Source organism: Acanthaster planci, linkage group LG11, assembly GCF_054643075.1.
Source record: "Acanthaster planci isolate LZ-2023a linkage group LG11, COTS_SCS, whole genome shotgun sequence".
Classification (NCBI taxonomy): Eukaryota; Metazoa; Echinodermata; class Asteroidea; order Valvatida; family Acanthasteridae; genus Acanthaster; species Acanthaster planci.
In genome coordinates this window covers 4,241,513-4,269,507 of record NC_141787.1, presented here as the reverse complement: position 1 = coordinate 4,269,507, position 27,995 = coordinate 4,241,513, and the positions used below count along the sequence as shown (strand labels likewise).

The 27,995-nt window shown below is 39.1% G+C and overlaps 1 protein-coding gene and 1 long non-coding RNA gene across 7 annotated transcripts in view; one reads left to right on the top strand and one right to left on the bottom strand.

Moving 5' to 3' along the window:
- Positions 1–29: 29 nt before the first annotated feature.
- Positions 30–27,987, bottom strand: LOC110981557 (LIM/homeobox protein Lhx4-like). Of its 5 annotated transcripts, none has more exons than XM_022239186.2 (7): positions 27,592–27,987; positions 14,755–14,929; positions 7,685–7,887; positions 6,656–6,813; positions 6,188–6,241; positions 5,495–5,681; positions 30–4,874 (listed from the first exon to the last, which is right to left on the bottom strand). In XM_022239186.2, exons 1-7 carry the CDS (start codon positions 27,827–27,829, stop codon positions 4,495–4,497), a joined length of 1,395 nt encoding a protein of 464 aa, XP_022094878.1. In that variant the 5' UTR covers positions 27,830–27,987; the 3' UTR covers positions 30–4,494. The 5 variants fall into 5 exon arrangements, with proteins under 5 accessions (XP_022094878.1, XP_086999350.1, XP_022094880.1 ...); XM_087143224.1 differs by lacking the exon at positions 27,592–27,987 and adding an exon at positions 27,157–27,568; XM_022239188.2 differs by lacking the exon at positions 27,592–27,987 and adding an exon at positions 16,681–17,411.
- The window catches only part of LOC110981558 (uncharacterized), a 28,611-nt gene continuing 28,184 nt past the window's right edge, over positions 27,569–27,995 (top strand). The window contains exon 1 of one of the 2 annotated variants that reach the window (XR_015427174.1): positions 27,569–27,710. This is a non-coding gene — a long non-coding RNA (uncharacterized LOC110981558). The remainder of the gene's footprint in view (positions 27,711–27,995) is intronic. The other variant, XR_015427173.1, reaches the window with a different exon arrangement.

Below are 27,995 nucleotides of genomic sequence, written 5' to 3'. Positions count from 1 at the left end.
TTTCTATTTATTTGTTTCAAATTTATCTGTTTTTGGGGTGGGGGTGGGGGTTTGCTGGTGTGGAATGTACGGTGTTTCTGAAATAAACGTATAGGAACAGATGTATTGCACATAACACACAAAACAAGTTCGCTGATAAAAAAGAGGTTGTTTTCTGGTTTGAAGGTTGTTGAGAAATTGCATTTTAAAGTTTTAAATTTGGGCGTACATGGATTTGAATGAGTTAGATAAAGAAATACTAGCTACATTGAGAGATGAGCTGAACAAGAATAAAAACATTGAACTTTTCAGCGAGTCGGGGAGGATGCTCGAACCCTTAATTTACACCTTCGGCGAACAGCCTCGGAAGATACTGACAAGACACTCCGATTGACGAGCATTTCCTTCAATCTAATGTATTGTTAACATTTTCGAGATGAAAAAAATTACATTAGACTGGGCAAGATGGAATGTGGTTTATTAATAATTCTAATGTGTTTAAAATATGTACAAATTGGTTCATGAAAATTGCACTAACTTTTGAAATTAAATACGAGAAAACAAAAGCACTGTTCCCCCAAATTGCGCACGTACATTGTAAAATACCTTTACTCTCTAGTTCAAAACTTTCAACCTCTCTGCAAATAAAGAAATGACTTTTCACATTGATAAAACTAACAGTAACTAAACTATGTTAAATTTGCGTAGAGCCATTTGAAGTACGTTATGCCTAGTAAAAGGGCGATACAGGGTTAGCATAAAAACAGTGGCGTACGAACGGGAGCACATGCACCCAGCCTAAGTCCGTATCCCCGGGTCCCCCCCCCAAACTTTGAAATGTACAAAACCTATGAACAAGCCACAGTTCATTTACTTTCGGTAACCTCAATGTATACACCCCGGCTGCCTTGCTTAGAAATTCCACCCCAGTTGCGTCACTGCATCAAGATCTGACAATGACATTCGATTTTCTGTATTGTAAATTCACCTCTCGCAGATGAGAAAAATAACTATCAAGGTAAAGATTAATCAAACAGGAACAAAACAATCAGCGAAATTTTTGGACAACTAGTACCACTTCAGCATAATTATCATACATTGATAGTCAAGAGACGGACTGGTTTGGTGTCATGCCGTCGCCTCATAGGAGTACTACAGTTGTGCTCAAAATTATTCATACCCTCTGGAAAATAACATACTTTTCTAAATTCTTCATTTGTACAAGTTATTACATGTATGTTGATACTTTCACCATCTTTTTGTCTTTTTGTTGCAATACACAAACCCACGCGTGTGTTGGCTAAAATTCATTTGCACAATAATAGATACGGCCCAGGGTTCTTGTTTTGCTCCTGGTCAAAATTATTCATACCCCAGACAAAATCCCAAGGAAAAAATTGCTTTTCATTCATACTGCTTATTTTCACTTTCTATGGCTGCAAGAATCTTTGGCATGAAGCTGTTTCAAGATGTTAGAATAAATACCTTCTTTTGGTGACTTTGTGTCCAAGTTTCTGATGAAATGCCATCTCTCCCAAAGAGTATGAAAAGAAAAAAAATTAAGATCATTCTCAGTAACTCGTCACCATGGCCAAGAAGACGGAACTCACTGAGGATATACGCCAGCGTATTGAGAAGGCAAAGGCTACAAGGCAATTTCCAAGCAATATGAGGTCCCTGTTGCAATAGTTCAGAGTATCATCAGAGAGCGTCTGAGGTTCAACACGGTGAAAAACCTCAATGGGCGTGGCAGGAAGTGCAAAGTATCTCCTAGACTCGCCAGAAAAATCTGCCGGAAAGCCAACAACAACCAACGGATCACAACCAAGGCCCGAATTGATACCCTTGACAAGGCAGGGACGAAGGTGTCCAGCGAGTATTGTACAAAGGAGGTCTCCACGGACGCAGGCCTAGGAAGACACCACTACTCAGGAAGAAACATAAGGAGGCTCGTCTGGCATTTGCTGGAGCACATCTGAACCAAGATCCTACCTTTTTGCCATCGGTCCTGTGGTCTGATGAGACAAAGATGGAGTTGTTTGGCCACACGGATGTTGCGTACGTCTGGAGGAAGTAAGGAGAAGCATACAAGCCGAAGAACACAGTCCCAACCGTAAAACATGGAGGTGGCGACATAATGCTACGGGGTTGCTTCTCTGCCGGTGGCACCGGGAACCTCATTAAGATACAGCGCATCATGAAAAAGGAGGATTATATCAAGATCCTTGATAACAATGTGAAAGCGTCTGCTGAGAAACTCCAGCTTGGACCTGATTGGACGTACCAGCAGGACAATGACCCCTAGTACTTCGCCAAGGTAGTTCAAGGACAATGGTGTCCGTGTACTGGTGAATGACCAAGTCAAAGTCCTGACCTAAATCCAGTAGAGGGATTTCACATCAGCGCTGTCTGTGGCGTATACACATCGAAACCGAGGCTCTCTGGTTGAATTTCGTCACGCTCGCCCACGAAATCAACTCAGTAAACCACGCCCACTGCACATGTAGTTCGCGGTAAATTGCGGTTTTTTTTTCTTTTGGTTTTACGTGTCGAGTCATCATGAAAAACTCTTCCACAAAAATTTGCAGCCTGAAAAGTCTGAATTTAACATACCTTTATGTTTTTTTTTGGTCTTGACTCCTTAATTTCAATCCTCTGGTCGTATTAAGAATTGAAGCTGACACATAAAGCCTCGTTTTCATACGCGGAAGTGCGCAGATAGACGCTAAAAGCGTCGTATTGGGATCCTTCTATAGAGAATCTGTGGAGGGCGCTGAAGACCAGAGTGATGGCCAGGAGACCATCCAACCTCACCCAGCTGGAGGCTTTCGACAAGGAAGAGTGGGCCAACATCACACAGGGCACATGCAGAAAGCTTGTGGGCATTTAGGCCTATAGGAACCGTCTCGAGGCAGTCATCAAGAACAAAGGTCACGCTATTGACTAGTAAGAAGAGACTTTGGACGACGTAAACCTGGGGTTTTATAAGGAGCAAAAAAAAAAAACAACCCCGGGTCGTATCTATTATTATGCAAATTAAGTTTAGCCAACACACTTGTGGGTTTGTGTATTGCAAGGAAGTACCAACATAATAGCTTTTGCAAATGAAGAATTTAGAAAGCATGTTATTTTCCAGAGGGTATGAAGAATTTGGAGCACAGCTTTATGTGGAAGCCAATGTTGCAAACCGTGATGGCTAAAGAAATAGATTGAACAATATCTGTTTGAAGACAGTCGTTATTCAAACTTGTACCTTTCGCTTTCATGTCTATACATGTATTTTACGTCAAAATTATAATTGTTAGAAGTGATTTCTTCAAACATTCCACACACCACACGATACGTATTACCAGCTCAGTATAAGTTCTGTGATGTCGACCTCATATTTTTCCCCTTTTTCACGCCGATTGTCACTTAAAGTTGTTTCTGCCTTCTAAATTGGTTGGGCAAATCGTATTGAAATGGAAGGAGAGTTAACAATAATTCATGGATTTTTGGCTGTTTTCCGGCATAGGCCTACACGTACTGTAGAAGAGCCCTGATCGATTACACGACATACTGGAATACAATAAGGTGCAGTATAACGAAGCCCACTAAACACGAAAATGTGACGTGTGTACGAAGGCTATTCCGGTTATTACAGGCTAAAAATGCACAGGTGTTTACGAAGACGGAATATAGACGAAGGACGAGTCCCTTCACAAGTTAATACTGGGTACTATACTTCATTTGCATTCCTGTCGCGTTGGGGCCATGGACTGAAACGTTTATATATACTCCAAATAGACTTAGTCCGTCAGAAAAGCCGTGGTATTGACTATTGAGACTTGACGGACTAGGGAAAAGGACTGAATTACAATGCCGATAACTTTAACAAGTACTGTCAGGTGTCATGTGTTCGTCTTCTTTTCAAGACACATAAGGATAACGTGGAGAAGATTCAACACGTTTCTCCGCAATATTTTGAGGAACATTGTAGATCTATGGAGTATGTGGAATATTTGAACCAATGCATGTTACATTTTCTCTGTCGTCGTGGCTTGTATAGCTTTGGCAAATAACACTGTCCTAATACAGTAATATAAATCTGTAATATAACTCAGTCTGTATTTGTCTTCGGATTTTTCAAATATGTGAACATGTGTAAATATAAGTGAGTCTCAGTGGACAAAAATTTAGGTTTTCTCACAAATATAAACCAAGTCTTCAATGGGTCAGTGTTATTGTCCTTCTTTTTTACCCGTGACATTACAATAATCCATATCTCTCATGTGCCTCAATCACAACCCTGATGTCAACAATAGTGCTTTAACATCTCCAATGCCGTATCTGCAAACTTTATTTTACAGAATTCTCTGTAGTGCTTCTTGTATCATTAATGGACAAACTCTACTTACAACAGTCTAATTTGTAGGTGTTAATTCCATTTTTTAATGTGTTCTTATGTAAGAAACCATTTTCCTACACGCCACACTGAAGCCTTTTGAATAATATCTGTACATTGAGTTTGACTTACTAATACTGGGATTGCTCTATCCAGGAATGTTGGCTTGGAAAGTCTTGGTAGCCAGCTGGTGTGGGCGCATGTTGAAGATCAGCTACAGAACTGACCATAACTCTCATAGCTTCTCCTAAGCCATGACTGGCTGTGCTGAGCAAACCAGGCATCCCCGCGTCACTGTAAGGAATACTGGGCATCATGCTTGGCTGACTGACGGGAAGGCTGGGGGAATGGTTCAGCGAGTAAACTCCGGTCACTGACGGTGGAGGGGAACCGTAGCTCTCCCGTGCGTTGAGAAAGCTATTAGAGTGGCTGGCTTGGGGACCATTAGTAGACGTGTTCTGGTCATGACTCGAAAATCCCAAAGGTCTTTCGGGATTAACTTCTGATGTCTCTATAAGGAGGAAAGAGACTCATAAAAATGAACGTTTTAAATATGGACATTAAGTACAAAAAAGTCACAACTACACAGAGGAGGCAATATGTCGAAAGCAGCTTAAATTCGTCTTCAAATAAAGGAAATCTTCAAGTAAAGAAACAGTAAACAAACACACTGGTTCCCCTCTGCTAGATTGGCCTTAACCGTAACACAATTTACTTTGGGAGGGGCTTACATTAAATATGGCCTATGTTATCATGTTTCAAACACTCAGGATGTGTTATCCTCATAAATATATTGTCATTATACTTTGTCTGTGATCGTGCCTTATAAATTGAGTAATTTCTCCTCTTCGTTAACCTATATAAATCATTTCCAGCGGAAATTTTGACATTACATGCATCCCAAAGTTGCTGATTAATTATAAATATAAAAAAGAAGTATACTAAGTTCACAACTAATTTTGCCTCTCGTACAATAGCACTGCTGCAAATATACAGGAGATTTATACAAAGGTTAAACGAAAAATCGTTACCTGAAAATGCATTGAAAAGTCTGAGACTTTTCAAATCCTGTGGCTGAATTTTTAAACATAGCTTTATAAATATTGATAAATTTGTTATAGTTACCGGTACCTTTAAAGTCCAGCTTTTCATCACTTGTTTCGAGCTTAATGGGAGATGCAAGTGATTCCTGTCCGCTCAGGACAGGACTACTGTTCTCGTTTCCTCTCTTGACCGTTCGAAAATATTGTCCCCAACGTTGGCGATTGGAATCTTTCTTCAGACGTTTCTCCTTCGCTCTTCGGTTTTGAAACCACACCTTAAACACAATTATAGAGACAAGAAACAGTTTTCTTCAATATTATTTTTTTTACATGCATCCTTACTCCCTATTTTTTTAAATTCCTTAAAATATTTACAGACACTACTGAAAAACAACTGCAGCAAATGGTTCAGATATGTCTCAACTTAAACTTAAACCACAGGACTTGACAAGATTCCAACCTCTTACAATACAAAAATCAAAGGATTCCATATCATTCTTTCTCATTCCAGTAGTTCTATATCCAAATGTTGCCCGACTTAAGCATATAAAGGTATTTCTGTGTTGGTTTATTATGACGGACAAAATTTGAAAAGGTTTATACCGTTATCGGCCTACTTTATTTCTGTATGTGCTGAAACTGAAAATAGCTGATCACGCATAATAGCCACAATTAGGAAATACAAATTGTGTATATGAAAATGAACAAGTCCAAAGTTAATTACACCTAGGACTTTGCCTAATAATGGGATAGGGGCGAGGAACCAAAAGAAATCTTTTACTTTGGCGGGACTGGAGAGTTGAGTTGATTGCATGTTTCCTCCTTTAGGGTGGATCTATGTGCATAAATATAAAAAACACCGTCTTCAACGGTCTCATTCTTTTATACTAAAAGTGAAGTTGTAAAGTAATTTCTTCAAACGTCAAAGGGGAAAGTGAAGGGAAAGACACTTTTGGCATCCAAAATGCATTTTATCCAAATTTGGAATGAGGTAATGCTCTGGGCCTCTGTTTTCTATTGCAAGCACTTCGCAGAGCTTTATTTCCGTTTGAAAAGATTTTTACTCTTATAAAATATGTAACCGTAGACCTTTGCCCCAACAGAGGTCAGATATTACACGACTCGCAGGTAAACATTTTTCATTTTAACAAGTTGTTCAATAGAATTTCAAAACCGAGGATGATACCATCACATTCTTTGATTTTCCGAATTTGAAGAACGTGTACGGAGGGACAAGTCACAAGCTTACTTGCACGACTCGCATATCTAGGCAGGTTTCCTGAGCAAGTTGTTCTCGAACATGTCTCGCTGGCTTGGGACTGTTGGAATAAGCCGTCTTTAGGGTTTCCAGTTGCTTCGCTGTAATGGTTGTCCGAGGACGTTTATTGGAATTATCCATCTCAACTTCTATATGTACAGGAAAGAATCAACAGCTTCTGACGTTAAACTGCGATTTTGGGCCAACAGATCATCAGAAGCAAAGAGCTCAAAGTTTTGGTGCACAACAGCCTGTGAATTGGAGTACAGTAGGAACCTTATAAGAACAGTAACCAGGATATTTGCTAAGTTTGGATTTATACAAAGTTTAATTCTTATTTAACTGTGACATTCAACGTATTTCACCTCACTGGGTGGCTCATGTTCGTGGGGAGAAAGGGCATTCACTGACTTAAGTCGTCGCACGAGGATTCTTTACGAGACCTGCGCCCCTGTGCCCTACCCTCCCCCGTGTTCCCGTCACTTAGAATATGCTTAGTAAAATATCTAAAGAGTTTTATATGGAATTCTAACCCAGAATCTAATGGATTTTGCATGAGAAATGAAACTGTGACCAGCACAGGCTTACTGAACACCAGTCCTCCGTAATGTATTTGGACATAAAAATGGAGCGGTTGGCTCTGTAGATTTCGATTTATAAGTGATGAAAAAGAGGTAAATTGGAACCGTTAATTTTGTTCTCAAAGTTTGAGGATGTATTTCAGTGTGAAGAACCCTATAGCGAATCCATGTTTCAATTTGTAAGTTTCCATGTCAGATGTTGCACAAAGATCAGTTCATCACCATATCAAATAAGTTCTGGAGTTTTAATTTCAGAGTGGTCTCCTTATTTCATCAGTGTCAGAATATTATTCCAAACAAAGACCAAAGAATGAAATCGGTATATATTTATACTCCGAGCGAAACGCTTTGTCGATTTTTTACGATCAAAGTGACAAAATAATGTTTCAGCAAAGCAGCCGTATGAACATTAATATGACATTTAGAAAGGGGGAATTACCTTTGCTCCTTGCCACTTCGAAGTCATTCTTACACACGAGTTTGTTGTCGCTCATGAGATAAAATTCATCCCCCGTAGCTAACAGCCGATTACACATAACGCAAGCAAAGCACTGCAGATGATAGGCATTGTCTTGAGCTCGGCGTACTTTCTCTTTGGGAGCAATACTTTGATCACAGGCAGCACACCTTGCTCCATACCTTCTGTGGTGTGCAAGACAAAATATTTTGTACATAAGGGTTAATAAACAGACCTACAGTTTAAGTGAATTAACCAGAGTCGTATCCAGAGAAGGGGAAGAGAACTCGGGGAAATTGACTACCATGCACTCCTCCCCCATTGTTGTTTTAATTATTTTTTCTTACTGTCTGAAACAACGAAGATACAATATTTGCACCTACATTTTAAACTACTATTTCTGGTATAGCCTTCCATCCCAGTCCCCTGTGCCACAACCTGGGGGCGAGCTTGACCATCATTTTTTGGTGTGATTTGGAATTCCGGTCCAAGCCCCCCCCCCCGAAAAATCCTGGCTGCGCCACTGCTTAGTGCTTGAATCCATTCGTGTTTGATGAGTATGTGATCGAATCGATACTGGAATTACTCTCCAACGATTTTGTGATTTGTGCAAAAGATTCGTACGAAATACTCAAAAGCATGGGCGTATATCCCACTATATGACCGGGGGCTGGGCTACTGAATAATCCCCTCTCTCTATCGTGGTGAGTAAAGATTAAAAGATATTTTGAAGAACCTTTCGGACTTCCCTACAAAGGAATTAGTATTCAACAGAACTCAAAATGGCAGAACAACAGAAAAAATATATGAAATAAATGAAATAAAAATAAGTACGCCGTTTTGATGTAAGGTTCTGTGGGAGTGTAACATATTAAAAATCTACACTTGTCACCCCTTTGTGTCATATGGTGCCAGTACCCCCCCCCCAAATTTCCATGGCTGGGCAAGTCATTCCCCCATACCCCTAGTTCCCGGCACAAATTTATGCCACTGCTCAAAAGGCTTGGATGTGTCCTATTTTTAAGCATTCAGTGTTTGCTGGCGCTGAGCTTTTGTCTTACTCAAATTCCTCCATGACGCGCTAAATTAGAGGAAATAAACTTTTCGAGAGTGGATTGTCTGGTTGCTGAGAGGGAACTCAAAATTCTGTCAAAGTATTTCCTCGTAGCTAAGGAACACAGACTTAGCACAACACACTGTAGTAAAACCATACACACACGTACACACATTACGTCTGCGTATTTGCGTGTTTTTTGTAAACATGTAACCGTTTAAAATTGAACACCTTTTGGGAAATACGTGTTTCGGAGTTCAGACAGTGTCACCACCCGATAAACGTGTTTTTGTGTCTTATTATGAACACCCAAATGTTCATGTGTCTAAATTTATTAACACATCAGCACTTATTTGCTTAAGAAATAACACCACAACGTGTTGAGCTTTGGATCATTAATACTTCAACACGTTCATAAAGTTTTCCCAGGAAGGCGTTTAGGCCTAAAAGGCTTTATAACATGAACACTTGTTTTTACATTGCATAGTTTTAATGCGTAAAAGAAAGTTTGACACATTTCCCATTTTCAACGGAACCAGCGCGTATGGGATTGATCCTGCATGACACCTAAAGTGTTATTACTTTTTAGAAAGGATCATTTTTGTTTCTTAACCACCAGATAAGCTGGCATGAAGGCGCAGTTCTATAAGGTAAGGCAGGCAAATTTCTAAGCATGAGCATGGGCCTTGGCATAGTAAAACCTCCACTGCCAACAACAGGTCACTTGAAAACATTCTTGCTTCATAAAAAATGTAACTTGGTAACCTACTATATACGACTCGAAAAAGAAAAGTTTTTTATCCGCAACTGTAGTTTCGTTGTTTTCTAGAGCCACAAGAGCAAAGGGGAATCACGGGGCAATGTTGGATCCCACGAGGCATACTTGAATGTCTTTACCACGTTATTCCTCAATCAATGCCATCCAAACCGGCCTTTATGTGACGTTTCTCAAAACTGTCCTACTTAAGCGAACATTTCCCATTATTCTGGCATGACTTTCTTAAGATTCGGTTTATAAGAATTGTTTATATCCAAAGCATTTTAGATATCTATTCATCATTCTTGACAGAACTAAAACATCTTCTTTTAGAAATAGTTTACGCAGATCGTTCTGTGTGTTGCAGTCCGAAGCAGTCATCATTCGAACTTAACGCTTGTTAATGGCCATGACTCGCCATAGTTTTTACTTGACGAGTCTGACCAGTTTGTTTTTGACTTATGATGCACTTGACTACAGCTCCATTGTCTTGGCTCAACTACTTGTCATTAAAGGTTAAAAATTTATCCGGATTTGCATATTGTTTACAAAATAACGACAAAAAAGTCAAGAATGGCTGTTTGCTTTATTTGCAGTCAATTTCAACAGACTCCTATACGAACAAAATGGCATGGCAGTATAAAGTACTCAGTTAAAACAGGGCATTTGGCTCATGAATAAGAGCATGCACTGTCCATGCGATTCATGTCTGAACAAAGACACCTTTGTTATGATTTAGAAAAGCCATTGTTTCCATGGTGAGTGTACGCGGGGCTTCAGCCCCCAACCTCATCACTCAGGACGAGAGCAATCGCGTAAAAAGGACAATTTCACCATAATGACTGTTACATGCTGATCGTTGCTAGATGATGGCAATGTTGTACGTTTGTGATATACAGACTGTGCATGTAGCATAAACTATACGGCTAGTGTATCATTTATTTCCCTTGGGACGCGAGATGAGCGAATCTTGCCTTTCTAATTTAGCCAGAAGCCGGTATAATTTCTGCCGGAATGATTTGGAAGCAGTGATGAGATGACAGTTTGGATCTACAAAGCAAGCCCGACAAAGTATCGCGTTCCATGGAATCAACGCCTTGTGATTTCTCTGATTTCACATCTCTTGCTATTCCATCCATCAAACTAGACAAAATATTCGGACCCCAGTAGCTGATAAAATACAGTATACCCTACAAAAATCCTACACATTATTACTCTGTGTAACACTTGCTATCAATCAGATCTATAAGGCGCATGAAATAATACTTTTGCTTCACATCACCGACTTTTAAAAAACTGCAGACTACGTGGCCTTGGACCTTAACCCATACTAGTAGTGCCATGAGTAACTACACAGAAAACGTGAACGATACGGCGAAGGTATAGCATGGTGCCTTCGCGCAAATGGCACGCGCAATGGGCAGTGAAATCCTGACCGATCAGACTTATAGGCGCGCATACATTTTCGGATGAGCCCTTGAAGGTACTGTGTATACAGTACTTAGTGAATTTAAATGGCGAAGGGGGTAATATAGCTGAATGTTTGAATTTTCATTTTGCACACTAGCAAGCTGGGGGTCGTAGGTTAGAGTCCCACCCGAGCAGGTGTTAGAATTTGTATTAAAATTCACATCGATTTGTCATTGACAGCGGCAATAAAATGATTCTGACCTATGCATATTTGATGGAACGATACTTTCTTCCCTAGCATCAGTTGGCTTAAATGTTGCATTCATTTCTCAATGTAAAGATTTCATTTTAATACAGTTATGAGTGAATTTCGTTTTCTATTCAAAATTATTCAAGCGGTCTTGAGAATGAAAACTGACAAAATTGTTGGACGAAAGTGAAAAAGGGTATCGCGCTCATTGAGGGTCATTGTGTAAACTTAATTTCAAGGGCTCAAAATTTAATATAAGTACATGCAAGTAGCACTCCGTCGTGTTCAATAATTGCAGCACGATCACATACCAGAAAACATACCAGCAACATCAGTGCTAGTTTCAACTTCTTCCCGCCCTTACCTTTTTGGTCCAATTAAAAAGAATACGGGGCAAAACCAATCTACCAGGAAAGTATAACACAATGAAGTTGGCCAACAGATTTTCCCAGTCTTAGCAGGAGATTTGCATATCGACCCCTTTTGAGCCTATACTTCCCCAATTTCAGAAATCGACAGTTGTTAAAATTATACAGATGATCATTCAATGCGGAGTAAATATGAATTTAATAATGAAATGTCAACCAATATCCCAAACTTTTGGGTGTGTAGGTTTGGGTGTATTAAAACTTTCATTTGAGAGAGAACAAACCATCGGTGGTATCGCTTAGGAAAACGTCAACAAGATAGGATCCCAAGGGGGACACCAATGATTAAACGCATGCTTTGATTAAATTCCTTCTTTGAAACGTCCTAGCAGATGTGAAGTTGAGCGTAACACTGGCCTGTCGTGTTGTCTTTTCCTTCTCTCCCGCAATTAAATTTTCTCTTTCAAATCACAAGACCTTTCCTCCCGTTCAGCTTTTGTCATATGCCAATTTCATGGGTGGTTCTAGTAAGAGAACACTGGTTTATTTGCCGCCACAATAATGGAAATCAAGGATGGTCGCGTCTGCCACCTTATCTTCAATTTCCCTCAGTGTCTGTAGGCCGCTACTAATTCTTCATAAGCACAAAGGACGCAAAAAGTGTCTTCATCGCTGAAAAGGGGTATTTTTGTACCGAAGGTTTGAAGGTTTAATTTTCTCTGGGATGTCGTTAGAGAGAGTTTGGTGCTGTCAAAAGAAGCAAGGTAGCAGAGAATTTATCTGGCGATGTTGAGCGTGGTCTGGTCTGTTGGCTGGTCGCGTCAGGCTCTTGATTTCCCCTGATGATCATCTCTGTCAACTTGTGCTGATTCACCGCTCCCGAAGTGACCCAATTCGCGCTTGCACAGACACAATCACATAAATTAAATGGCTGCATATGCTGTGTCTCTTTGCGCATCTTCTCATAGCCATAACGACTATACTTGGTACACTGGACAATCACCTATCTGCAATAACGCACTTGCTCTCCTCAGTGACTGTGATTTATGCACTGTATAAAAATAAAGCCAAGACCAACGGGTCTTTCAGAAAGCTGTTTGTACAATTAATCATAACAATAAACGTTTGTACTCTACAAATAAAACATTTTATTTCATTTTTTTCACGTTTTCTTATATTGGTACAGGCAGTTCTGGAATATAGGCCCATCCCTAACAAGATACATGAATTAACAGACATAGCTCATGTAATGATTCCTTTTGATCTAACAGGATAATTTTGTAGGTATTATTTAAAATGATGGCGAGTTAAAGTTTCTAAAGTAGTACTTTCATGCAGGGAAACGACACTTATTTACATAAATGGGATCATCGTCAGAGGGGCTGCAGCTGAATAGTCAGGCTTTTATTACCTAATATGTTATTTCGCTGCTATATGTTTAAAAGTTATAAGTAACGAAAATTGTTGAACCAAATTAGTCTTCGAACTTCGTGCACATATGGTCGCCTATATGAATGTTTTGTTGTAATGTTTTTTCTTTTGCTCCTATATTCTAATCAATATTATACAACGATTTTCAGGTTAAAACGAAAATAGTCAGTGGCAATGTCTGAAAACACTGATGCAACCACTGATGGAAAAACCGTTCCTGATGACCCAGGCCAGATAACACCGTACTGGCCTGGTCCCTTTGCTTTCGCTGATTACTGTTGGCTGGGGTTGATTGCGTGAGCTCGGTGTCTGACGAGCCATGTCGTGGGGGGGGGGGGCGGAGAGTAACGGCGCAGTGGCCAGCAGGTTGCTAGATTGATTAGTACCGTGACAGTTCTCTCTCGTCACGACTCGTAGATGACTGGAGCCTACCAAAGCCAAGCCGCAAGCTCCGCTACTGATTAATTTTTCTGCGAGCGGGTATTTGTTTACATCGCAAGATTGGTTGGGAGTCCATCAACGAAGGAAGGGATTTCTACAAAGTTTAATTTAGCGTGCTCAGAAGATTCGTAATCAGCCACCGTGTTTCCATTTGAGGTAACCTTGCAAACGGTGTTTTCTTTTCTGGAATACTCGTTCTCAGTACACAAAGCCAAGCTAAGACTTTGCGAGAAATGGAACATTTGCAACATGTATTCTGAACATCGAAATCTTAGTCGTGGTCAGACAATACAAATCAGTGTAAAGATGTGGGAATAATGAAAACACTTATGATGAATCCAAATACATGTACCCAAAACAAGATACTTAATCCCATTTTCTCAAAAACGTAACCCCTTCTTCATAGTTCTCTGGTTATTGTTTTACTACAAATAAACGCATAACTTGCAGACCCCAACGATGCTTCTTAAAATCTATTTGTAAATTTTTACTTAGTATTAAATTATTTGGGGAATTTTTCGTATGCTGCTGGCCCACATTTTCTTTGTATCTGCACTTAGAAAATATGATTTGCCTGGAGCTATTATGGCACCGAAGAGAGAGAGGGGAAGTAGTACGTCCTGACTCTTGGTAATTTATTAGGGTAAACCCCTGAGCAATCTATTTAATCAACTCTATTAATGCCAACAGCAACACATATGTTACTGTCGTATTTAATTCCCGGTGTTTTCTGGTGTTGTTAAAAATGTGCATTTCACTCACTTATTTCACTGCAATCTAGCACTACACGTTTCCTTCCGCTTTGACCATTTTTACGATTGAGGATAGAATAAATCCGTACACCACCAAAATACCTATTATCTTTATGTTTTCATTATTTATGTTGCAACACGACAAAACGGAACAATAATTCAAACTTCGAATCTGAGATTGGACTTCAGTGACAAGAGCAAGCTTTATCGAGCTGGGTACTCACTGTCACATCACAAATCACGTACACGTTATTAAAATTCTAAGGCCTATTCATTACAATCATAATTGTGTTGAACCTGTATCATGTGCTACACAGAACTTATCGAGGCGATGTTGCGTATCAAAGACATGTCAACTCCTTTTAAGCTAGGCCTATCGTTTATTTCGTTCAAAATGAAGAGCGCCAATGTACAAAAAATACATTCAGAAACTATTAACACTAAATAAACAACTAAATGCAAAACTATGTGAAAAGAAATATACATGTAGTTTAATACAAATACGGAGAAATACGTTAAAGTTCTTAACTACTCTTCTGGTGATTAATAATTATTATTAGGAAAGATCTGAAAACATGAAACCACTTACTTGAAGAAGTCATCTTTGCAAAACAATTGTCCCCCTCTTGTAAAGCATCTCTCGTTGAGCTGCATCTGGCAATCCACACATTTGAGACACTTTGCATGCCACGAACGATCTTGAACTTTGTGAATAAATCTATCTAGGATGGATTGGTCACATCCGGCACACTTCGGAACACTCTCTGTAAAAGAATCATCATCCTCTTATTAAAGATATAGATTTGATACAGCACGGCGTTTGAAAACTGTTCTATCTTTTTCTTGAAATGGACAGGCAAACATCACGGTAATCCCTTGAAGACTGCATTGTGCACCGTAAACGAAATTCATAAATTACTTGCATTTTTTATTACTTTTTATTACTTTTAATTTCACACGACAGTCCCTTTTATAACGAACGCTAGTTCAAATAATTATTTCTTCTTTTATATTAATTCCTTTTGAGGGTAAATTCAACGATCGCTATACCGCTGACCCCTTTGGAGCAAAGAGCGTTGGATATATGCGTTATACTTGGGCTCGCAGCACAAGCGAATTCTCGGCGAGATTCGAACGCTGACTTCTTCATTCTGTTGCAGTGACATCAAATGACGATGTTGTCAATTACAAAATTAATGTCCGATCGGTGTTATAGATCTTTTTAATGATATCAATATAAGAACATCCCATGAAAACCGAGCACTGACAAAATTAAGTGCATCTTACCACTGCATTTTTGAACACTTATCTTCAAGTAGGCTAATGTAGAAAAGGTTTCCTATCGCTTGAGAGAGCGTATGACAACGATTTTTGAAAACAAACTTCAAGCACAAAATGATTCTTATTGAGAATAACGTATGATTTTTTCTTCCAAGAAGACATTAACTCCCTTACTTAGTAAGTTCAAAATTATTTGTATTTGGGTGTAGCGCTGCTGTTGGCTTGGACTTTGCGACTGTTAATTGTTTTCTGATTTATTCAAATTAAGTAATAGCATTAAATAAGTGCAGCACGAATTAGATGTTGATAGAGCTTTCCAAAAGGCAACCAAATGATCAGGAAGTCTCACTGCCAATATAGAGAATTTTACTGATTTTTAATATGATTATTATTCTAATCATAACAGGATTTTAGTTTTTTTATCTTTAATTAATTTCAGACTTTCGGTATTCCCCATATACAATATAGTACTTTAAAGGTTTTTCGACGTGGAATGCCTGAACCCAAAGCCGAACCTGTACTTTTACCGTTCTTAAGTTCTTCATATGGTGAATGAATACAGAACTGCCTGCAAAGCGAGTGTTCGATGAGGATTATTAAAAAGTTAACATTTTAAATTTCACCGTATTTGCAGATCCATTTGCCATCAAGTCAAGAGGCGAAATGTACACTTTGAAGATTGTCTGCACAAAAAGGCTGTATCTCGTACCTGTGCTTGTGTGAATTATTTTTGAAACTGTACGAAATTATCCTTAAATAAATTAAATCTGTAACTCGGAATTGTTAAACAGCATCTTTCTGGCTCTTCGTCGGAAATCAAACACATATGCGTCAAGGAAATCTGTTAAATGTTTAATTTTTTTCATGATGAGGATACAATTAACACAATTATTAGAACACTGCACTCAAAACACATGGCTCTGAAAATCGCTAGGAATGTTAGAACATCCTTTCAATTTCTAGTCTCATGTAAAATCAAAGCGACTGGAAAGGTTCGTTTTTCTTTATACTCAAAACCTATGCTTGTACAGACAGACTGAAAGGCAGCGTTTTGTCACATTGTCTAAAAGTCATTAGGCCTACCTGCGAAAAACAGACTTCAGTCAAGCAAAGCACAACCCACACAATAGACACTGGAAAAACTTCAATGTTTATCTCCAGAACTTAGGTTCTCTTTACTCATTGCAATGAATATGTTTGAACCATGTAACAATTATAAACCACAGAAACTTACGGCAAAATGGAAAGTCTTTAGTGTAACTGAAGTCAGCAGCATGTGACATCGTTTTGAAGACGCCGGTTACCAAATCGAAATCTGCAACAGTGTCTCTTTTCATGATAGAGAGAAGCTTCAAGAAGACACACCGGACTTACAAACCACAGCCTGCTTCCTGGTTTAAATAGATGTCTTAAGATAAAATCCAAAGTGCAAGTTGACCTTGATGTGGAATTGGAGGAGCCGATACTTCAGTGTGTTTTCGTTCCACAGTCCCTGGCTAGATTACCACGGAGCCTATCCAACCTCCCCTTACCTACACAAACTGCGCTGTTGTTGATATTTCGCGCGTCCTGTGGGCCACGTGCCTCGCTTAGTGGGCTTAGTGAGTCCGTGACAGACGGACTGAATGGAGACAGCAACTGCTGCCCACGCCACGTTGCATTTCATTGGACCACGGAGTTTTGACAAGTCACACAATGAACACCCTCCTTCATGTCAATGTTAAGTTGGGAAAATGGGCGGGGTAATTCCTGGTCCGAGACGTTCAAAATGGGTGTACCTCATGAAGTCAATGTTTCGAGATTATTAAAGATTCGGAAATCAAACACAACGATCCCACAACTTTTTCTAACCCACTTTTACTGAAGATTTGTTTTACCTACGCAACTATTGCCACTAATAACGTGATTAAAACTTCAGTAACTAAATTTCACTGACTGTTGACACCCGATCCAATATCCATCACCATTAAAAACAACGCTTTTACAGCAAAATGCCATTATTTGGAGCGTAGGAGTAATGTACATGTATTATGTGACATAGGTGTCACGCTAATAAATTCAAGTCGAAAAAAGGTTGAAGTGAGAGTTTCCCATGAATAAACAAACTTCGAGGCTACAAATTTGGGTAGTAACTTAAATACCCTTTCAAACTTTATTTTTCGAAAGTGAAACAGCCTGAAGAAAATTAAGTAGAAAAATTAAAAAAAAAGAACCGTATGAGATTCGATCTATAAACACCCATAATAGTAAATTCCTTTTCCTTCCCAACACTGGAGTACCTCGTTTGTTCGTTTGTTTGTTTGTCTGTCTGTCTGTCTGTCTGTCTGTCTGTCTGTCTGTTTGTTTGTTTGTTTGTTTGTTTGTTTGTTTGTTTGTTTGTTTGTTTGTTTGTTTGTTTGTTTGTTTGTTTGGCTGATTTGAAGTTGCCTTTCTGTTTTGTGTTTGCTTAATTTAATTGTATTGGTTGCCATCCGTCTTTGCTGCCAGAAGAGCCCTGAGTTTGTCGATGGCTTAAAATAATTCAACTTTCTTTTTGATTTTCTTTCTGTTATGACTCTCACAAATCATGAGCTATTTATTTATTCATTGATTGTCAAAAATGTATTGATTTTTCTACTTTATTTTTTGTAAATAATTAACTTTTTTGAATCCACTTGAACCTTATTTTAATTTTAGTTGTATGTGTCATTATTTTTCTTTGCAATAAAGGTTCATTTGGAAAATGAAAAAAAATGTTTCTTTGTTTGTTGGGTTGTTGGCTTGTTTGTTTGTTTCTTTCTTTCTTTCTTTCTTTTTGTGGGTGTGTGTGTGTTTGTTTGGTTTGGTTTAGTTTGGTTTTTGTCTCCTTGACCCCACAAAATGATGCTGAACGTAATTCAGGTGCCTATTGTATTACTGGAAGGCTTTGAGCAGTGGCATCTGGCTACGGACGCCTCAGATCACGTGATGTAGACTTACTTTACTTTCTTCCTTCCTTTACAAAAGGAAAACGTGTGTGCGGGAAAAAGCCTCATCTTTGGGACATAAACGTTATCCAGAAAATTTTCAATGACTCCACAGAAAGCTTTCTTGTCAATGTGTGACTACATATACCAATTTTTTTACGATATCACAAAAATATAGATGCCTTAGACAATGCTAGTTGATCCCAGTTTTTCAAGGGAATAAACAAGATGTCCAAGTGCACACTCGAACGTCAGGAATCGGCAAGTGGATTAGCCAGCTGCATAGTCAAGCAGAGTCTGTTTGCAGAACAGTCCGCAATTTGGTTGAAACGTTCTTGTCATGTGCCGAACCTTCTAATAATTGCGTGCACGTGACATATACCCCTTCAATTAGCTAATTAAAACAGACTTGCTTTTCCCGAATCCGCGATGCGTCTGACATCGAAAACGTAAGGTAGATAGTTGGACAAATTCAGGTCTGTGTCGACATGAACACGAAAACAATGGAGGCAAATTATTTGAAGTAAATTCAGAATTTTTTTCAAACTTGTATACAAACACAATACTTCCAAAATACACAGCCAAAAAATAATCTCAATATGCGTGTATAGCTGGCACTGTAAAGGCACAGTACAAGCCACCCTGCAGTGATCGCTCCGCATGTCATACCCCCTCCATTCTGACTTTGATTTTTTTTTTTAGAGAGAGGAGAGACTTGAATGGTGCTTTTCATTACAAGATCATACGAGTAGACTTTTTATGTCCTTATTCGTCATTTCCCATTGCTAAGATGCATTTCCGATTCCGGGGTAAGGCTGATAATTGTGTCTCCATTTCCTTTTCCTCTTTTGTTTTGTTTGTTTTGTTGCTGTAATTGCTGCTTCAGTTGTTTGTTAATGTTTTGTTGATTTGCTTTTGTTTTTGTTTCAAGGAGTCCAAACACAGGATCATCACATCACAGGATCCGAAACCATGATTCTATAGGGTACATGTCTGATCATATTTACGGTTGGATATTAACGTCGTCTCAAAAGAGACGCTCTTGGAGGTTGTCCCAGTCGTATCCTTTGAACTATGTTTATCTTAATGAGTATATCAAGTCTGTAGGATTGTAGACTTATCATTGTAAACAGCAGCCAAACCATACATACATGGACCCTTTCCCTATACTTACCCGACACAAAAAGATGGTTAACTATATTAGAGTTAATATATCGACCAGACAGGAAAATTTAAAAAGTCCGATATATTCGTTGTGTTCGTCGTGTAACTCAAGTTTATGTTAATTTCTAATGAGATACATGTAATGTCAAACCAAAATGTGTGACGTGATCTAAACATGACATTTTGAGGAAAACTTTGATATGAGCTAATATTTCCAACACTTCATTGAAGAACTACTGTTCCGGGCAAGCTACAAGCTAAAAATTGGACATTTGGGGGCGAAGATAAAGTAAGCTTTTTATACACCAGAAAGGTAATTTGAACCCTATATCAATATAACGATGGTGGACGCTATGTTACTGTTTTTGCAAAGTAAGTCGAAAAAAATGGAAATTAAACAACATTTCCAGAGCGTACGTGGGCACAAAGGTCTGCTGTGGGTCTAACGTGCTAAAAAATTTTAACTCACAAGTATTGTCAGTCTGTGACCATATTAATAGATTGCCAAAAATAAAGCTCAGTGAAACGAGAGAACTAATTTTCGGCCTAGAAAAACACCTGCCCCCAAAAAAGACAGTTAAGAGAGGTACTGCGAAACGTCTGCACTTTATTGCAGACAATACATTTGCTTTGAACCAACTCATTCTGTTCTTGCCAACATGGTATATGAATTTCGTAAAGCGAACATGTTTCAATCAACAACTGCCAACAAAATTAGGCAATTAAGCCCACAGATACCAGAAGCGGCCAGTTCTTAGCTGGGCTCGCCAGCAGCTTAAGAAATGTATGAAGCCCATCTAATCAAGGAACCTTCGAGGACACGGAATCTCTGAGCGCATGCTGTAGGCACCGCACACTGAGAGGCAATTTATTGAGGTAACTTGTGCACCACCCAAACGCTAGAGGTGTGGTTTTCTTCACGAGTCGCGTGGTAATTAGGACACATTATACAATAGCTCATGTGGAAAACGTTAGCGTTCCGCTGCGACCGCGTGATGAGGATGACAAGGCACTGTTGCGGGTGGCCTTTGGAGCGCAGAATTTTTGAGCTAAGCTCTGTACAGTTCCACTCCGCATCCGTTCGCATCTGCGTCTACTCTACATGATTTATCAGTTGTGGATGGGGGTAGGAAGATTTTGAACATCTCCTTCCATTCAGCTGACAATCACACTTTACTTCACATAAAACAAAAAGGTTGGCAATAATAAATGAAACGCTGCAATTCCCTAATTTGTTTACGAAATGTGCGAGAATACACGAGAAAGCCTAATAATTGTAAACATTTTCCAGGGGCACACCCAGTCCTCTCCCCCACAGCGGGAACGTACCATCGAACATCCAACCAGCCGCTTACACATCCCATTAAATCCTCAGTTCGTGAAAGCCCCATCCACCCCATTTTATTTTTAGAGTCATGGCGTTCGCGTATACCCTCATAACAGATCAAAGCACATTTTTTAATATACCGTACCAACCTTCTCAAAAAGAGATTTGAAACCCCAAAATGCTGCCTGACATTAGGATTTAAATATTTTTTCCCAATATAAAAGGACATAGCTGTTTGTTCCTGTTAACTTACACTTTTTAAGTCAGCATATAAAAAGGGATTTTTAATGATGTGCAACAATAACTGCCAAATTCGCTTTTCGAATAAAACACTACCCCGATAAATGACTGCATCGAGAATTGTATCAATAAGGAAATAAATCAATGCACCATTAATCGATCAGTCCATCATGTTTTGTTCAAGCAAATGTTATGTCACTACGTGAACAAATCCAGGAGTAATTTTTTAAATACTGAAATTATTTTCTCTCCTGTTTTTATTTATTTGTGGTCGACTCGAATTAACTCGAAGTAAATATTTGACTCGACTCGGCTCGAATGGTTGCCCACTGACTTGACTTGACTGAGTCACAATGTTGAAATGAGCTGACTCGACTTGAGTTACACAAATTAGTGGCTCGTTACAATTCTGCCGTACACCATCACTTTTGCGTATGATCATGTCCCGCACAATCCACATGGAGTTATAGTACGAATCACTCGTCCCACACAGGAGTAATTCATCGAATTTGGCTTTACATCACATTCAAAAAATACGAACAATTTCAATAGACGACCAATGTCCGTTAGCCAAACACTGAGAAACATGCGACTGTCATGCATCTGATTAAACATTATTCAACTCTTTAGGAATCAAACAACATTATAAGTACTCCAGGTTGTGAAAGGTGCATAACAAAATGTTTGCAATGCTCATCAATGAAAAGTAAAAGAGTGCCTTCCTCTCAATTGGGTTTTGTTTTTTCCAAGCCTCCCTTGAAACAAAAACCGAAATTAAACGAGAAGCAAAGTGTTTGTCTTAACAATAAAAGTATCTGAGTGTTGACCCTACAGTCAGAAAATGATTGAGTCAAACTGAGAACAGCGATCCTCGCAGACTAAAGCAAACACCAGAATTGCATTGGCTTGGATGTGGACTACGGCGGCACTAATCTAATTTGACCAATATTGTCTCGATGCCTTCTAAGTTAATTCGATTTAGGCAACGTTCAGCGAGAATGTGTTGGCAGACTTGATGCGTTACCTGGCAAAATGAGAAGAAAATCACACAGTAGGAAAATGCTCAGAACAGCGCAAACCGAATACACATTGTAACAGAGAGACACCTGCACAGTTCCAGTAATCTGGACTTTTCGATGAATAAATAAAAGGTTCAGTAATGAGTAATGACAGTGCAAGGGCATATTACCAAATGTAACCTATTTTACATGTAAAACTGATTTACGTCTTTTTAATTCACTCAGTGTAATTTTTAAGACTTTCATACAAACAGTCCTTCGGTGGATATGATGTAAAGTGGACAATGCTCTCCAAAAGAGGCATTTTTTAATGCGAAGAGAGGACGGCATTGCGAATTGTTTCATTTCTTTCATTTCAAAGTGTGTAAAACGTCCAAAATTTTAGTGCGACGCCTCAGAAAGAGCAGAAAGATTACAACAGAAAAAAGTGCTTCCAACAAATTTGGTTCGGATCCACACGTGAACAGTCACACAGCCATTGTATCATACAATGACGTACCGGTACAGATTTGACAACTATAATGAAATGATAACTAACAATCCAAATTGTAGTAAGATATTCATTTATACTTAAATCGTAACGCATTCTACCGGTAGTGACCCAAAAGCATGCTGATGCGAAAGAGAACTTAAGACTCCAGCTAAAGCAGTCCTTTCCATGTGTTGTCACTTGCTATTGAAAAAAAAGAGTAGTAATTGAAAAGATGTAGAATGCTGCTTGTTTCGGTTGTGTTATACGGTCAGTGGAAGAAGGCAATTTGACGTTATTTCCAAACCTTTCATAAACAGTAATACGACCATCATACTGACTTATTGTAACCTGTCCTTTCTTGGGATCACTGGCTTCAGCAACCTATTTTCAGTCAGTAAAGTCCCTAGAGGAGCCATCATCGCAACCAATGTGTGGTCCTAAAAAGTCACTCAACTATGCCCTTGCAGGGCCAAAACTACAAACGCTCACACGTGCTAGCGTACGTCGATCATTACTCAACATGCGGAAAAAGCTGCCTTTGTTTTAACAGGCTTGAATTTTGCATAACAGTTTAGTGGCTGGGATTGCCTGGCCCGTGTGCCGGTTACAGGGAAGCCGCCTGTCTCAACTGTCATTCACGGAGTCATTAGGCTAATGGATCCTGCAAAAACAAAATCCAAGAAAAGAATCGCAAGAACACAAAGTGTAAATGCTATAGGCACACGACACTGCATTTGAAGAACGACTACTTTGGAGCGGCTGGGCGTATAGTTTCATCGCGTGTACGGTACGGGGCTAATCTTACTGCAATGATTAAAGATGGGTGAGCTGCAAACCGTTTCTCCTTTACCACTGTAGCCCAGAGCACATCTTATCTAAACTCACCGCATACAAAGAGTTTGCTCGTTTCAAAAAGCATTTGAATAAATGCAAATCTGTTCTCCTTCCTGATCAATCATAGCTATGAGCATTGCACTCATTGTTTTGGGTCGAATTCTTTGGCATTGCTAACGAAAGTTGAATATGGTTTAACTTTTACATTATACAGTAGAAGCACGTAAGGCCTATGTTCTCCCGAATACGGAGGATTAGTGTGACACTCAAAATCGTACTGTGGTCAGTTTGCGTGCCAGCAAACCTGACTGCTCTCCAAAAACGCGAAAACCGACAGACAATTGAAATTAACAAGTCGATTACAGCTGTATTGATAATACGACTTACAGATTTTTAAGCAGTCATCAATGGCAAATCGGGGTCTTGTTCATGAAAGAGAAGTTGAAGGCACCAAAGGAAAGGTCAAGCATTCTGGTAACCCTGGTCCGTCATCATTAATAATGCTATCTTTTTATGGACGATTCGAAATCAAAGGTTCATATTCTAAACAAACTAAACGAAATTTTATCCGATAATGGCAATAATTTATGAGTTTAAACTTACAACCGTTGAAAGAAGTTTTAATCACACAATTACAAAATTGATGATACGTAAAAAGATCAATTTTGCTATACATATTAAATGAGCAGTTCAGATCACCTTCCAGATTTAACACCTAGTTTTTGAATTGAATGCATGGAAAATGCGCCGTTTATTTTCTTGTTACATGTAAACTCATGGGGACAAAATTACAGTACAATGAAAAATGCCAATTTTTTAAACGCATGTACAAGGAGATAAATTCACATGTAAAACACCGTTGGCACATTATTATTGTTGTATGTCCAGAAGTAAATCTTGTCAATAATCTTTTGTGCTGCCGGCGAAATATTGATTGCAAAATACAAAGACGAGTGATCTTTACATGCAGGAAACATATGGCGGCTTATATGACAATCTGCACGTTGTGGAGAAGTCATGGTCACTTCATAACAAAAATAACATATGTATTTCCCGTGGTAACCCTGTGAAAGATCTACTTCGCCCTAATTAACAAAAGTTTTCTAAAACACTCCTTGCACAGAACCAAAGAGTTTGAAAATATTCCAAATCAATCAGTAATATATAGTAAATGAAGTAATTTGTACTGAACATAGATTCTTAATCCCTTTATTGGGTCTATAGATTGCATGTCCACACAATATGGTCCTTTGCGTGTATATGGGGTAATGGTTCAATATTGTGTTTAGCACAACACGATATTTCAGCCGATTATGCAGCTCATAATGCGATTTGTACAAAGAAAAGCACCATTGACTGGCGTTCTTTTGTATGAAAGCAGGTCGCGATCGAAAGGGGATCAGGTCGGATCTCCTGAACCGAAAAAGTCGACCGAAGCGACACCCTGTTCACACTGATGGTGGGAAGAAATGTACGTAGAGAGTCATTTGGACAATGTTTGTCGGTATCTTTGACTGTGGACCGCAACTCATGCAGGGAGCGGGTGGCATGTGTAGTGCGGTATGGTCTACTACGGCATTGCATGCGCTACATGGGGTATCGCCTGCTTATGCCTGACTTCCCTTAATCCGGCTATTCTGGCTACGATATTAGAAGAACACGTCAAGCATCTGTTTGCCACTAGACACTGAGTTACAATAAAGTCACCAAAAGCCAAAAAGAAGCCTTAAAAATTCCCGTCTTTTTGCGGTGATTGTCATTTTGAGACGAGGTAGTCCTAGATACACTGATCATTTTGAAAAACAATGCCGTACTTGTCAAAAGGTAGAGTAAAGAACCAAAAGGCTAGTGCCTAAAATTTGGACCTGAATGAATGGACAGTAGAAGAATCTTATGAAAGACATCTAACACAATTCTGATATTGGATTTATGTCATAAAGTGATACACGTAATCGAAAAATACATAATACAGGCTATTCTAACATGGATATAAGGAAAGCTCAAATGACGGTGCAGAGTTTAAACAATGAGATTCACTAACAGTTATGCGAGAATATGCTCATTACATTTGTCTATAGCCAACTACTTAATCAGCGGACATCAACAACACTTTCAACACAAAAGAAATTTGATGTCACATTGTACTGGGAAAATATAACCGCTTCGTTCATTTTCCTGTTCAACTCTTAATAATAAAGATCAAACTGTTAATAACAAACTCAAATTGTCTCGATATTTCAGTGATCATGACAACTCCGACTCTTGTTCTGTTTTCCTTTTATTAATAACTTTGTTACCTGCATCAAGCAAAAACACCAGACCAATTTCATTTGGTATTTTCCTTCATTTAAAATGATAATAGTTGCAGTTTTCAGTCTAATTGTAAAGGATGAGACTACTGTTTATCTTACTTGAAGCTGAGCTTTAAAATTGGTGAGCTGTATGATTTGCAATGGAGACGAGTCTTTGCATGTACAGTGGAACAAGCCAGAAGATCACTGGATTATTACCTCTTATCAACATACGTTCTAGAGAGCCGAATTCTTTTCACATCAGATTATATCATTAAAAAGGCAGCGAGTTATTTGTTAATTATATGTTAAGCTGGGCATCTACAAACTTAGCAACGGAACGTTCTCGAAAATTCAACATTTGTCAAGACAAAGGTGCTAGATGTCATGTCACACCGTTATGATAGCGACAGACTACCAAGTATAATCTGCCATCAGCCTAAGTGCCCACTGTAGCCACGTGTTCGTCCGTGAAGCAACAGAAGTGGGCCGTCTAGTCTTGATCGTTCCCTGGTGAAATGGGAATTACTGGACAACGGCAAAAGTGTGAAAAAATCTCCCTATGTATCATCGTAAAATTTTAATGCGTTCAAAGACCGTGGTGTTTGACCAACAAGATTTTTGTCACTCTCTCTCTCTCTCCCTTTTCTAAAGAAGATTACTGAAGACTCTCATTTGTTTTTGCTCAAAGAAGCAAACTACACCAGCGAGCATCTATGTTTGTTAACAGGAGCCTATTCATTCTCCTTCAGAATTCTTCCAGAAATTAAGGTATCGCATCGTTATCCATCGTTATATTAACATGTGAGATGAAAACTACTCAGGATTTCGACCCCTCATGATATGATCTTACAGCAACATCGAAAATGAAAAGGCTGTAGTGGAGCCATTTCTGCGATATTATGTGTGTGATTATTCTTCATTTGCTCATTTTTTTGCTGTGAATATTAAAGTCAAAATTGCAAAAATTACAAGCATATCAATATTTAGTGTCCTTTGTTACCGGCAAATAATTCCGGGTAAGACCGATGTTCTCGGCTAAACTGCCTGTACATTGATGTAGCAATGCATTGGCACTTCCGTTACCATATACAAGACACAAATTCTAGTCATTGATGAAAAATGCGTAAATACTAGCATAACTTTAAATTAACCGGTCATTTTTGTAAAGCTAGACTATTGAAATTTAATTTATCCTTCCTTTTTAAGAAAAAAAAGATGGCAGCATTTGATGTCTCTTCATTTGCAGGGATCGATGACCTCCCGTTCAAAAGAAGTACAATTCTATATCATGAGAGAACGGGTTCAGAAAGCAAACTGAATAATATCAAATAGAACACGACTCTATAACTACCGAAATGATCAAGTGTAATGTAAACTAACTGGAACCATTTAAGTTTACTTGCTGAAATTCTTACCCAATAAAGTCGTTTGTAGATTGTGTCTGCTAAGAGAATGGCATGGACCGTTCTTGAATAAGTTCAGGGATGAAATGCATGCTAGCAAGTTACAAACCGGACATGCTCCATGATGCCGTGCGAATCATGACGATGTGTGCGAACCAAGTGACTAAATTTGGCCAACTGAATCCAATATTAAGGTTACCATATTGAATGTCTGATGCGTTTTAGCGTATTATCCAATGCCTGTGCCCGTTTGCTAGATCAGCACCATCGCCTTAATTGGCAAAGGGGATCGCAATTTACTAAAGTGGCCTGCCATGCTAATGTCGTGCTTGGTGCGCCAAAAACTAATTTGGTCCAAACAAATAACCAATAGATAAATGATGGAAGGACATTATGAAAAATTCAAAAGGTTGATGAAGCACGGCTGAGACGTGTGATGGTGCCCACCTTGTTTGAGAAGACTGTACAGCATCTCCTGTGTGCTAAGCTTAGCCATTGCTCGATCACAACAAACTAGTTTTCCTTTTGGCAGATTTGAAGATGCTTGAGAATCCACAGAGAAGCAGGTGAATATTGTGGGAGAGTTTCTGGTTCGTCTTCCTCCACAGAGATGAGAGAAAACGCCGTGCCCACACTGAAAACGGTGATTTATCGGCAACCAGAACGATTGAGATAGCACGCGCATCTCTGGTCATTACTATGCATAAGCTGGGTTTCAATATGAACCGGAATCAAGCTATTGGTTCATCTTAGGCAGACTGCGTGTTGCGTCAAACCGTGCTCTGGGGTGACTTGTCCCGACCATTCAGCTCAGCATCTCGGCCAGTAGTGCGGAATAAAACTCTGATTTT

Bases quoted from the DNA above. Each gene is read 5' to 3' on its own strand.
- LOC110981557 (XM_022239186.2), bottom strand. From the start codon at position 27,829: ATGCGCGTGCTATCTCAATCGTTCTGGTTGCCGATAAATCACCGTTTT. The intron at 6,814-7,684 runs GTAATTCCCCCT...CTGTACATATAG, and splicing joins CGAAGTGGCAAGGAGCAAAG to AAGTTGAGATGGATAATTCC. The intron at 5,682-6,187 runs GTAAAAGATTTC...ATTGTGTTTAAG, and splicing joins AACTCTCCAGTCCCGCCAAA to GTGTGGTTTCAAAACCGAAG.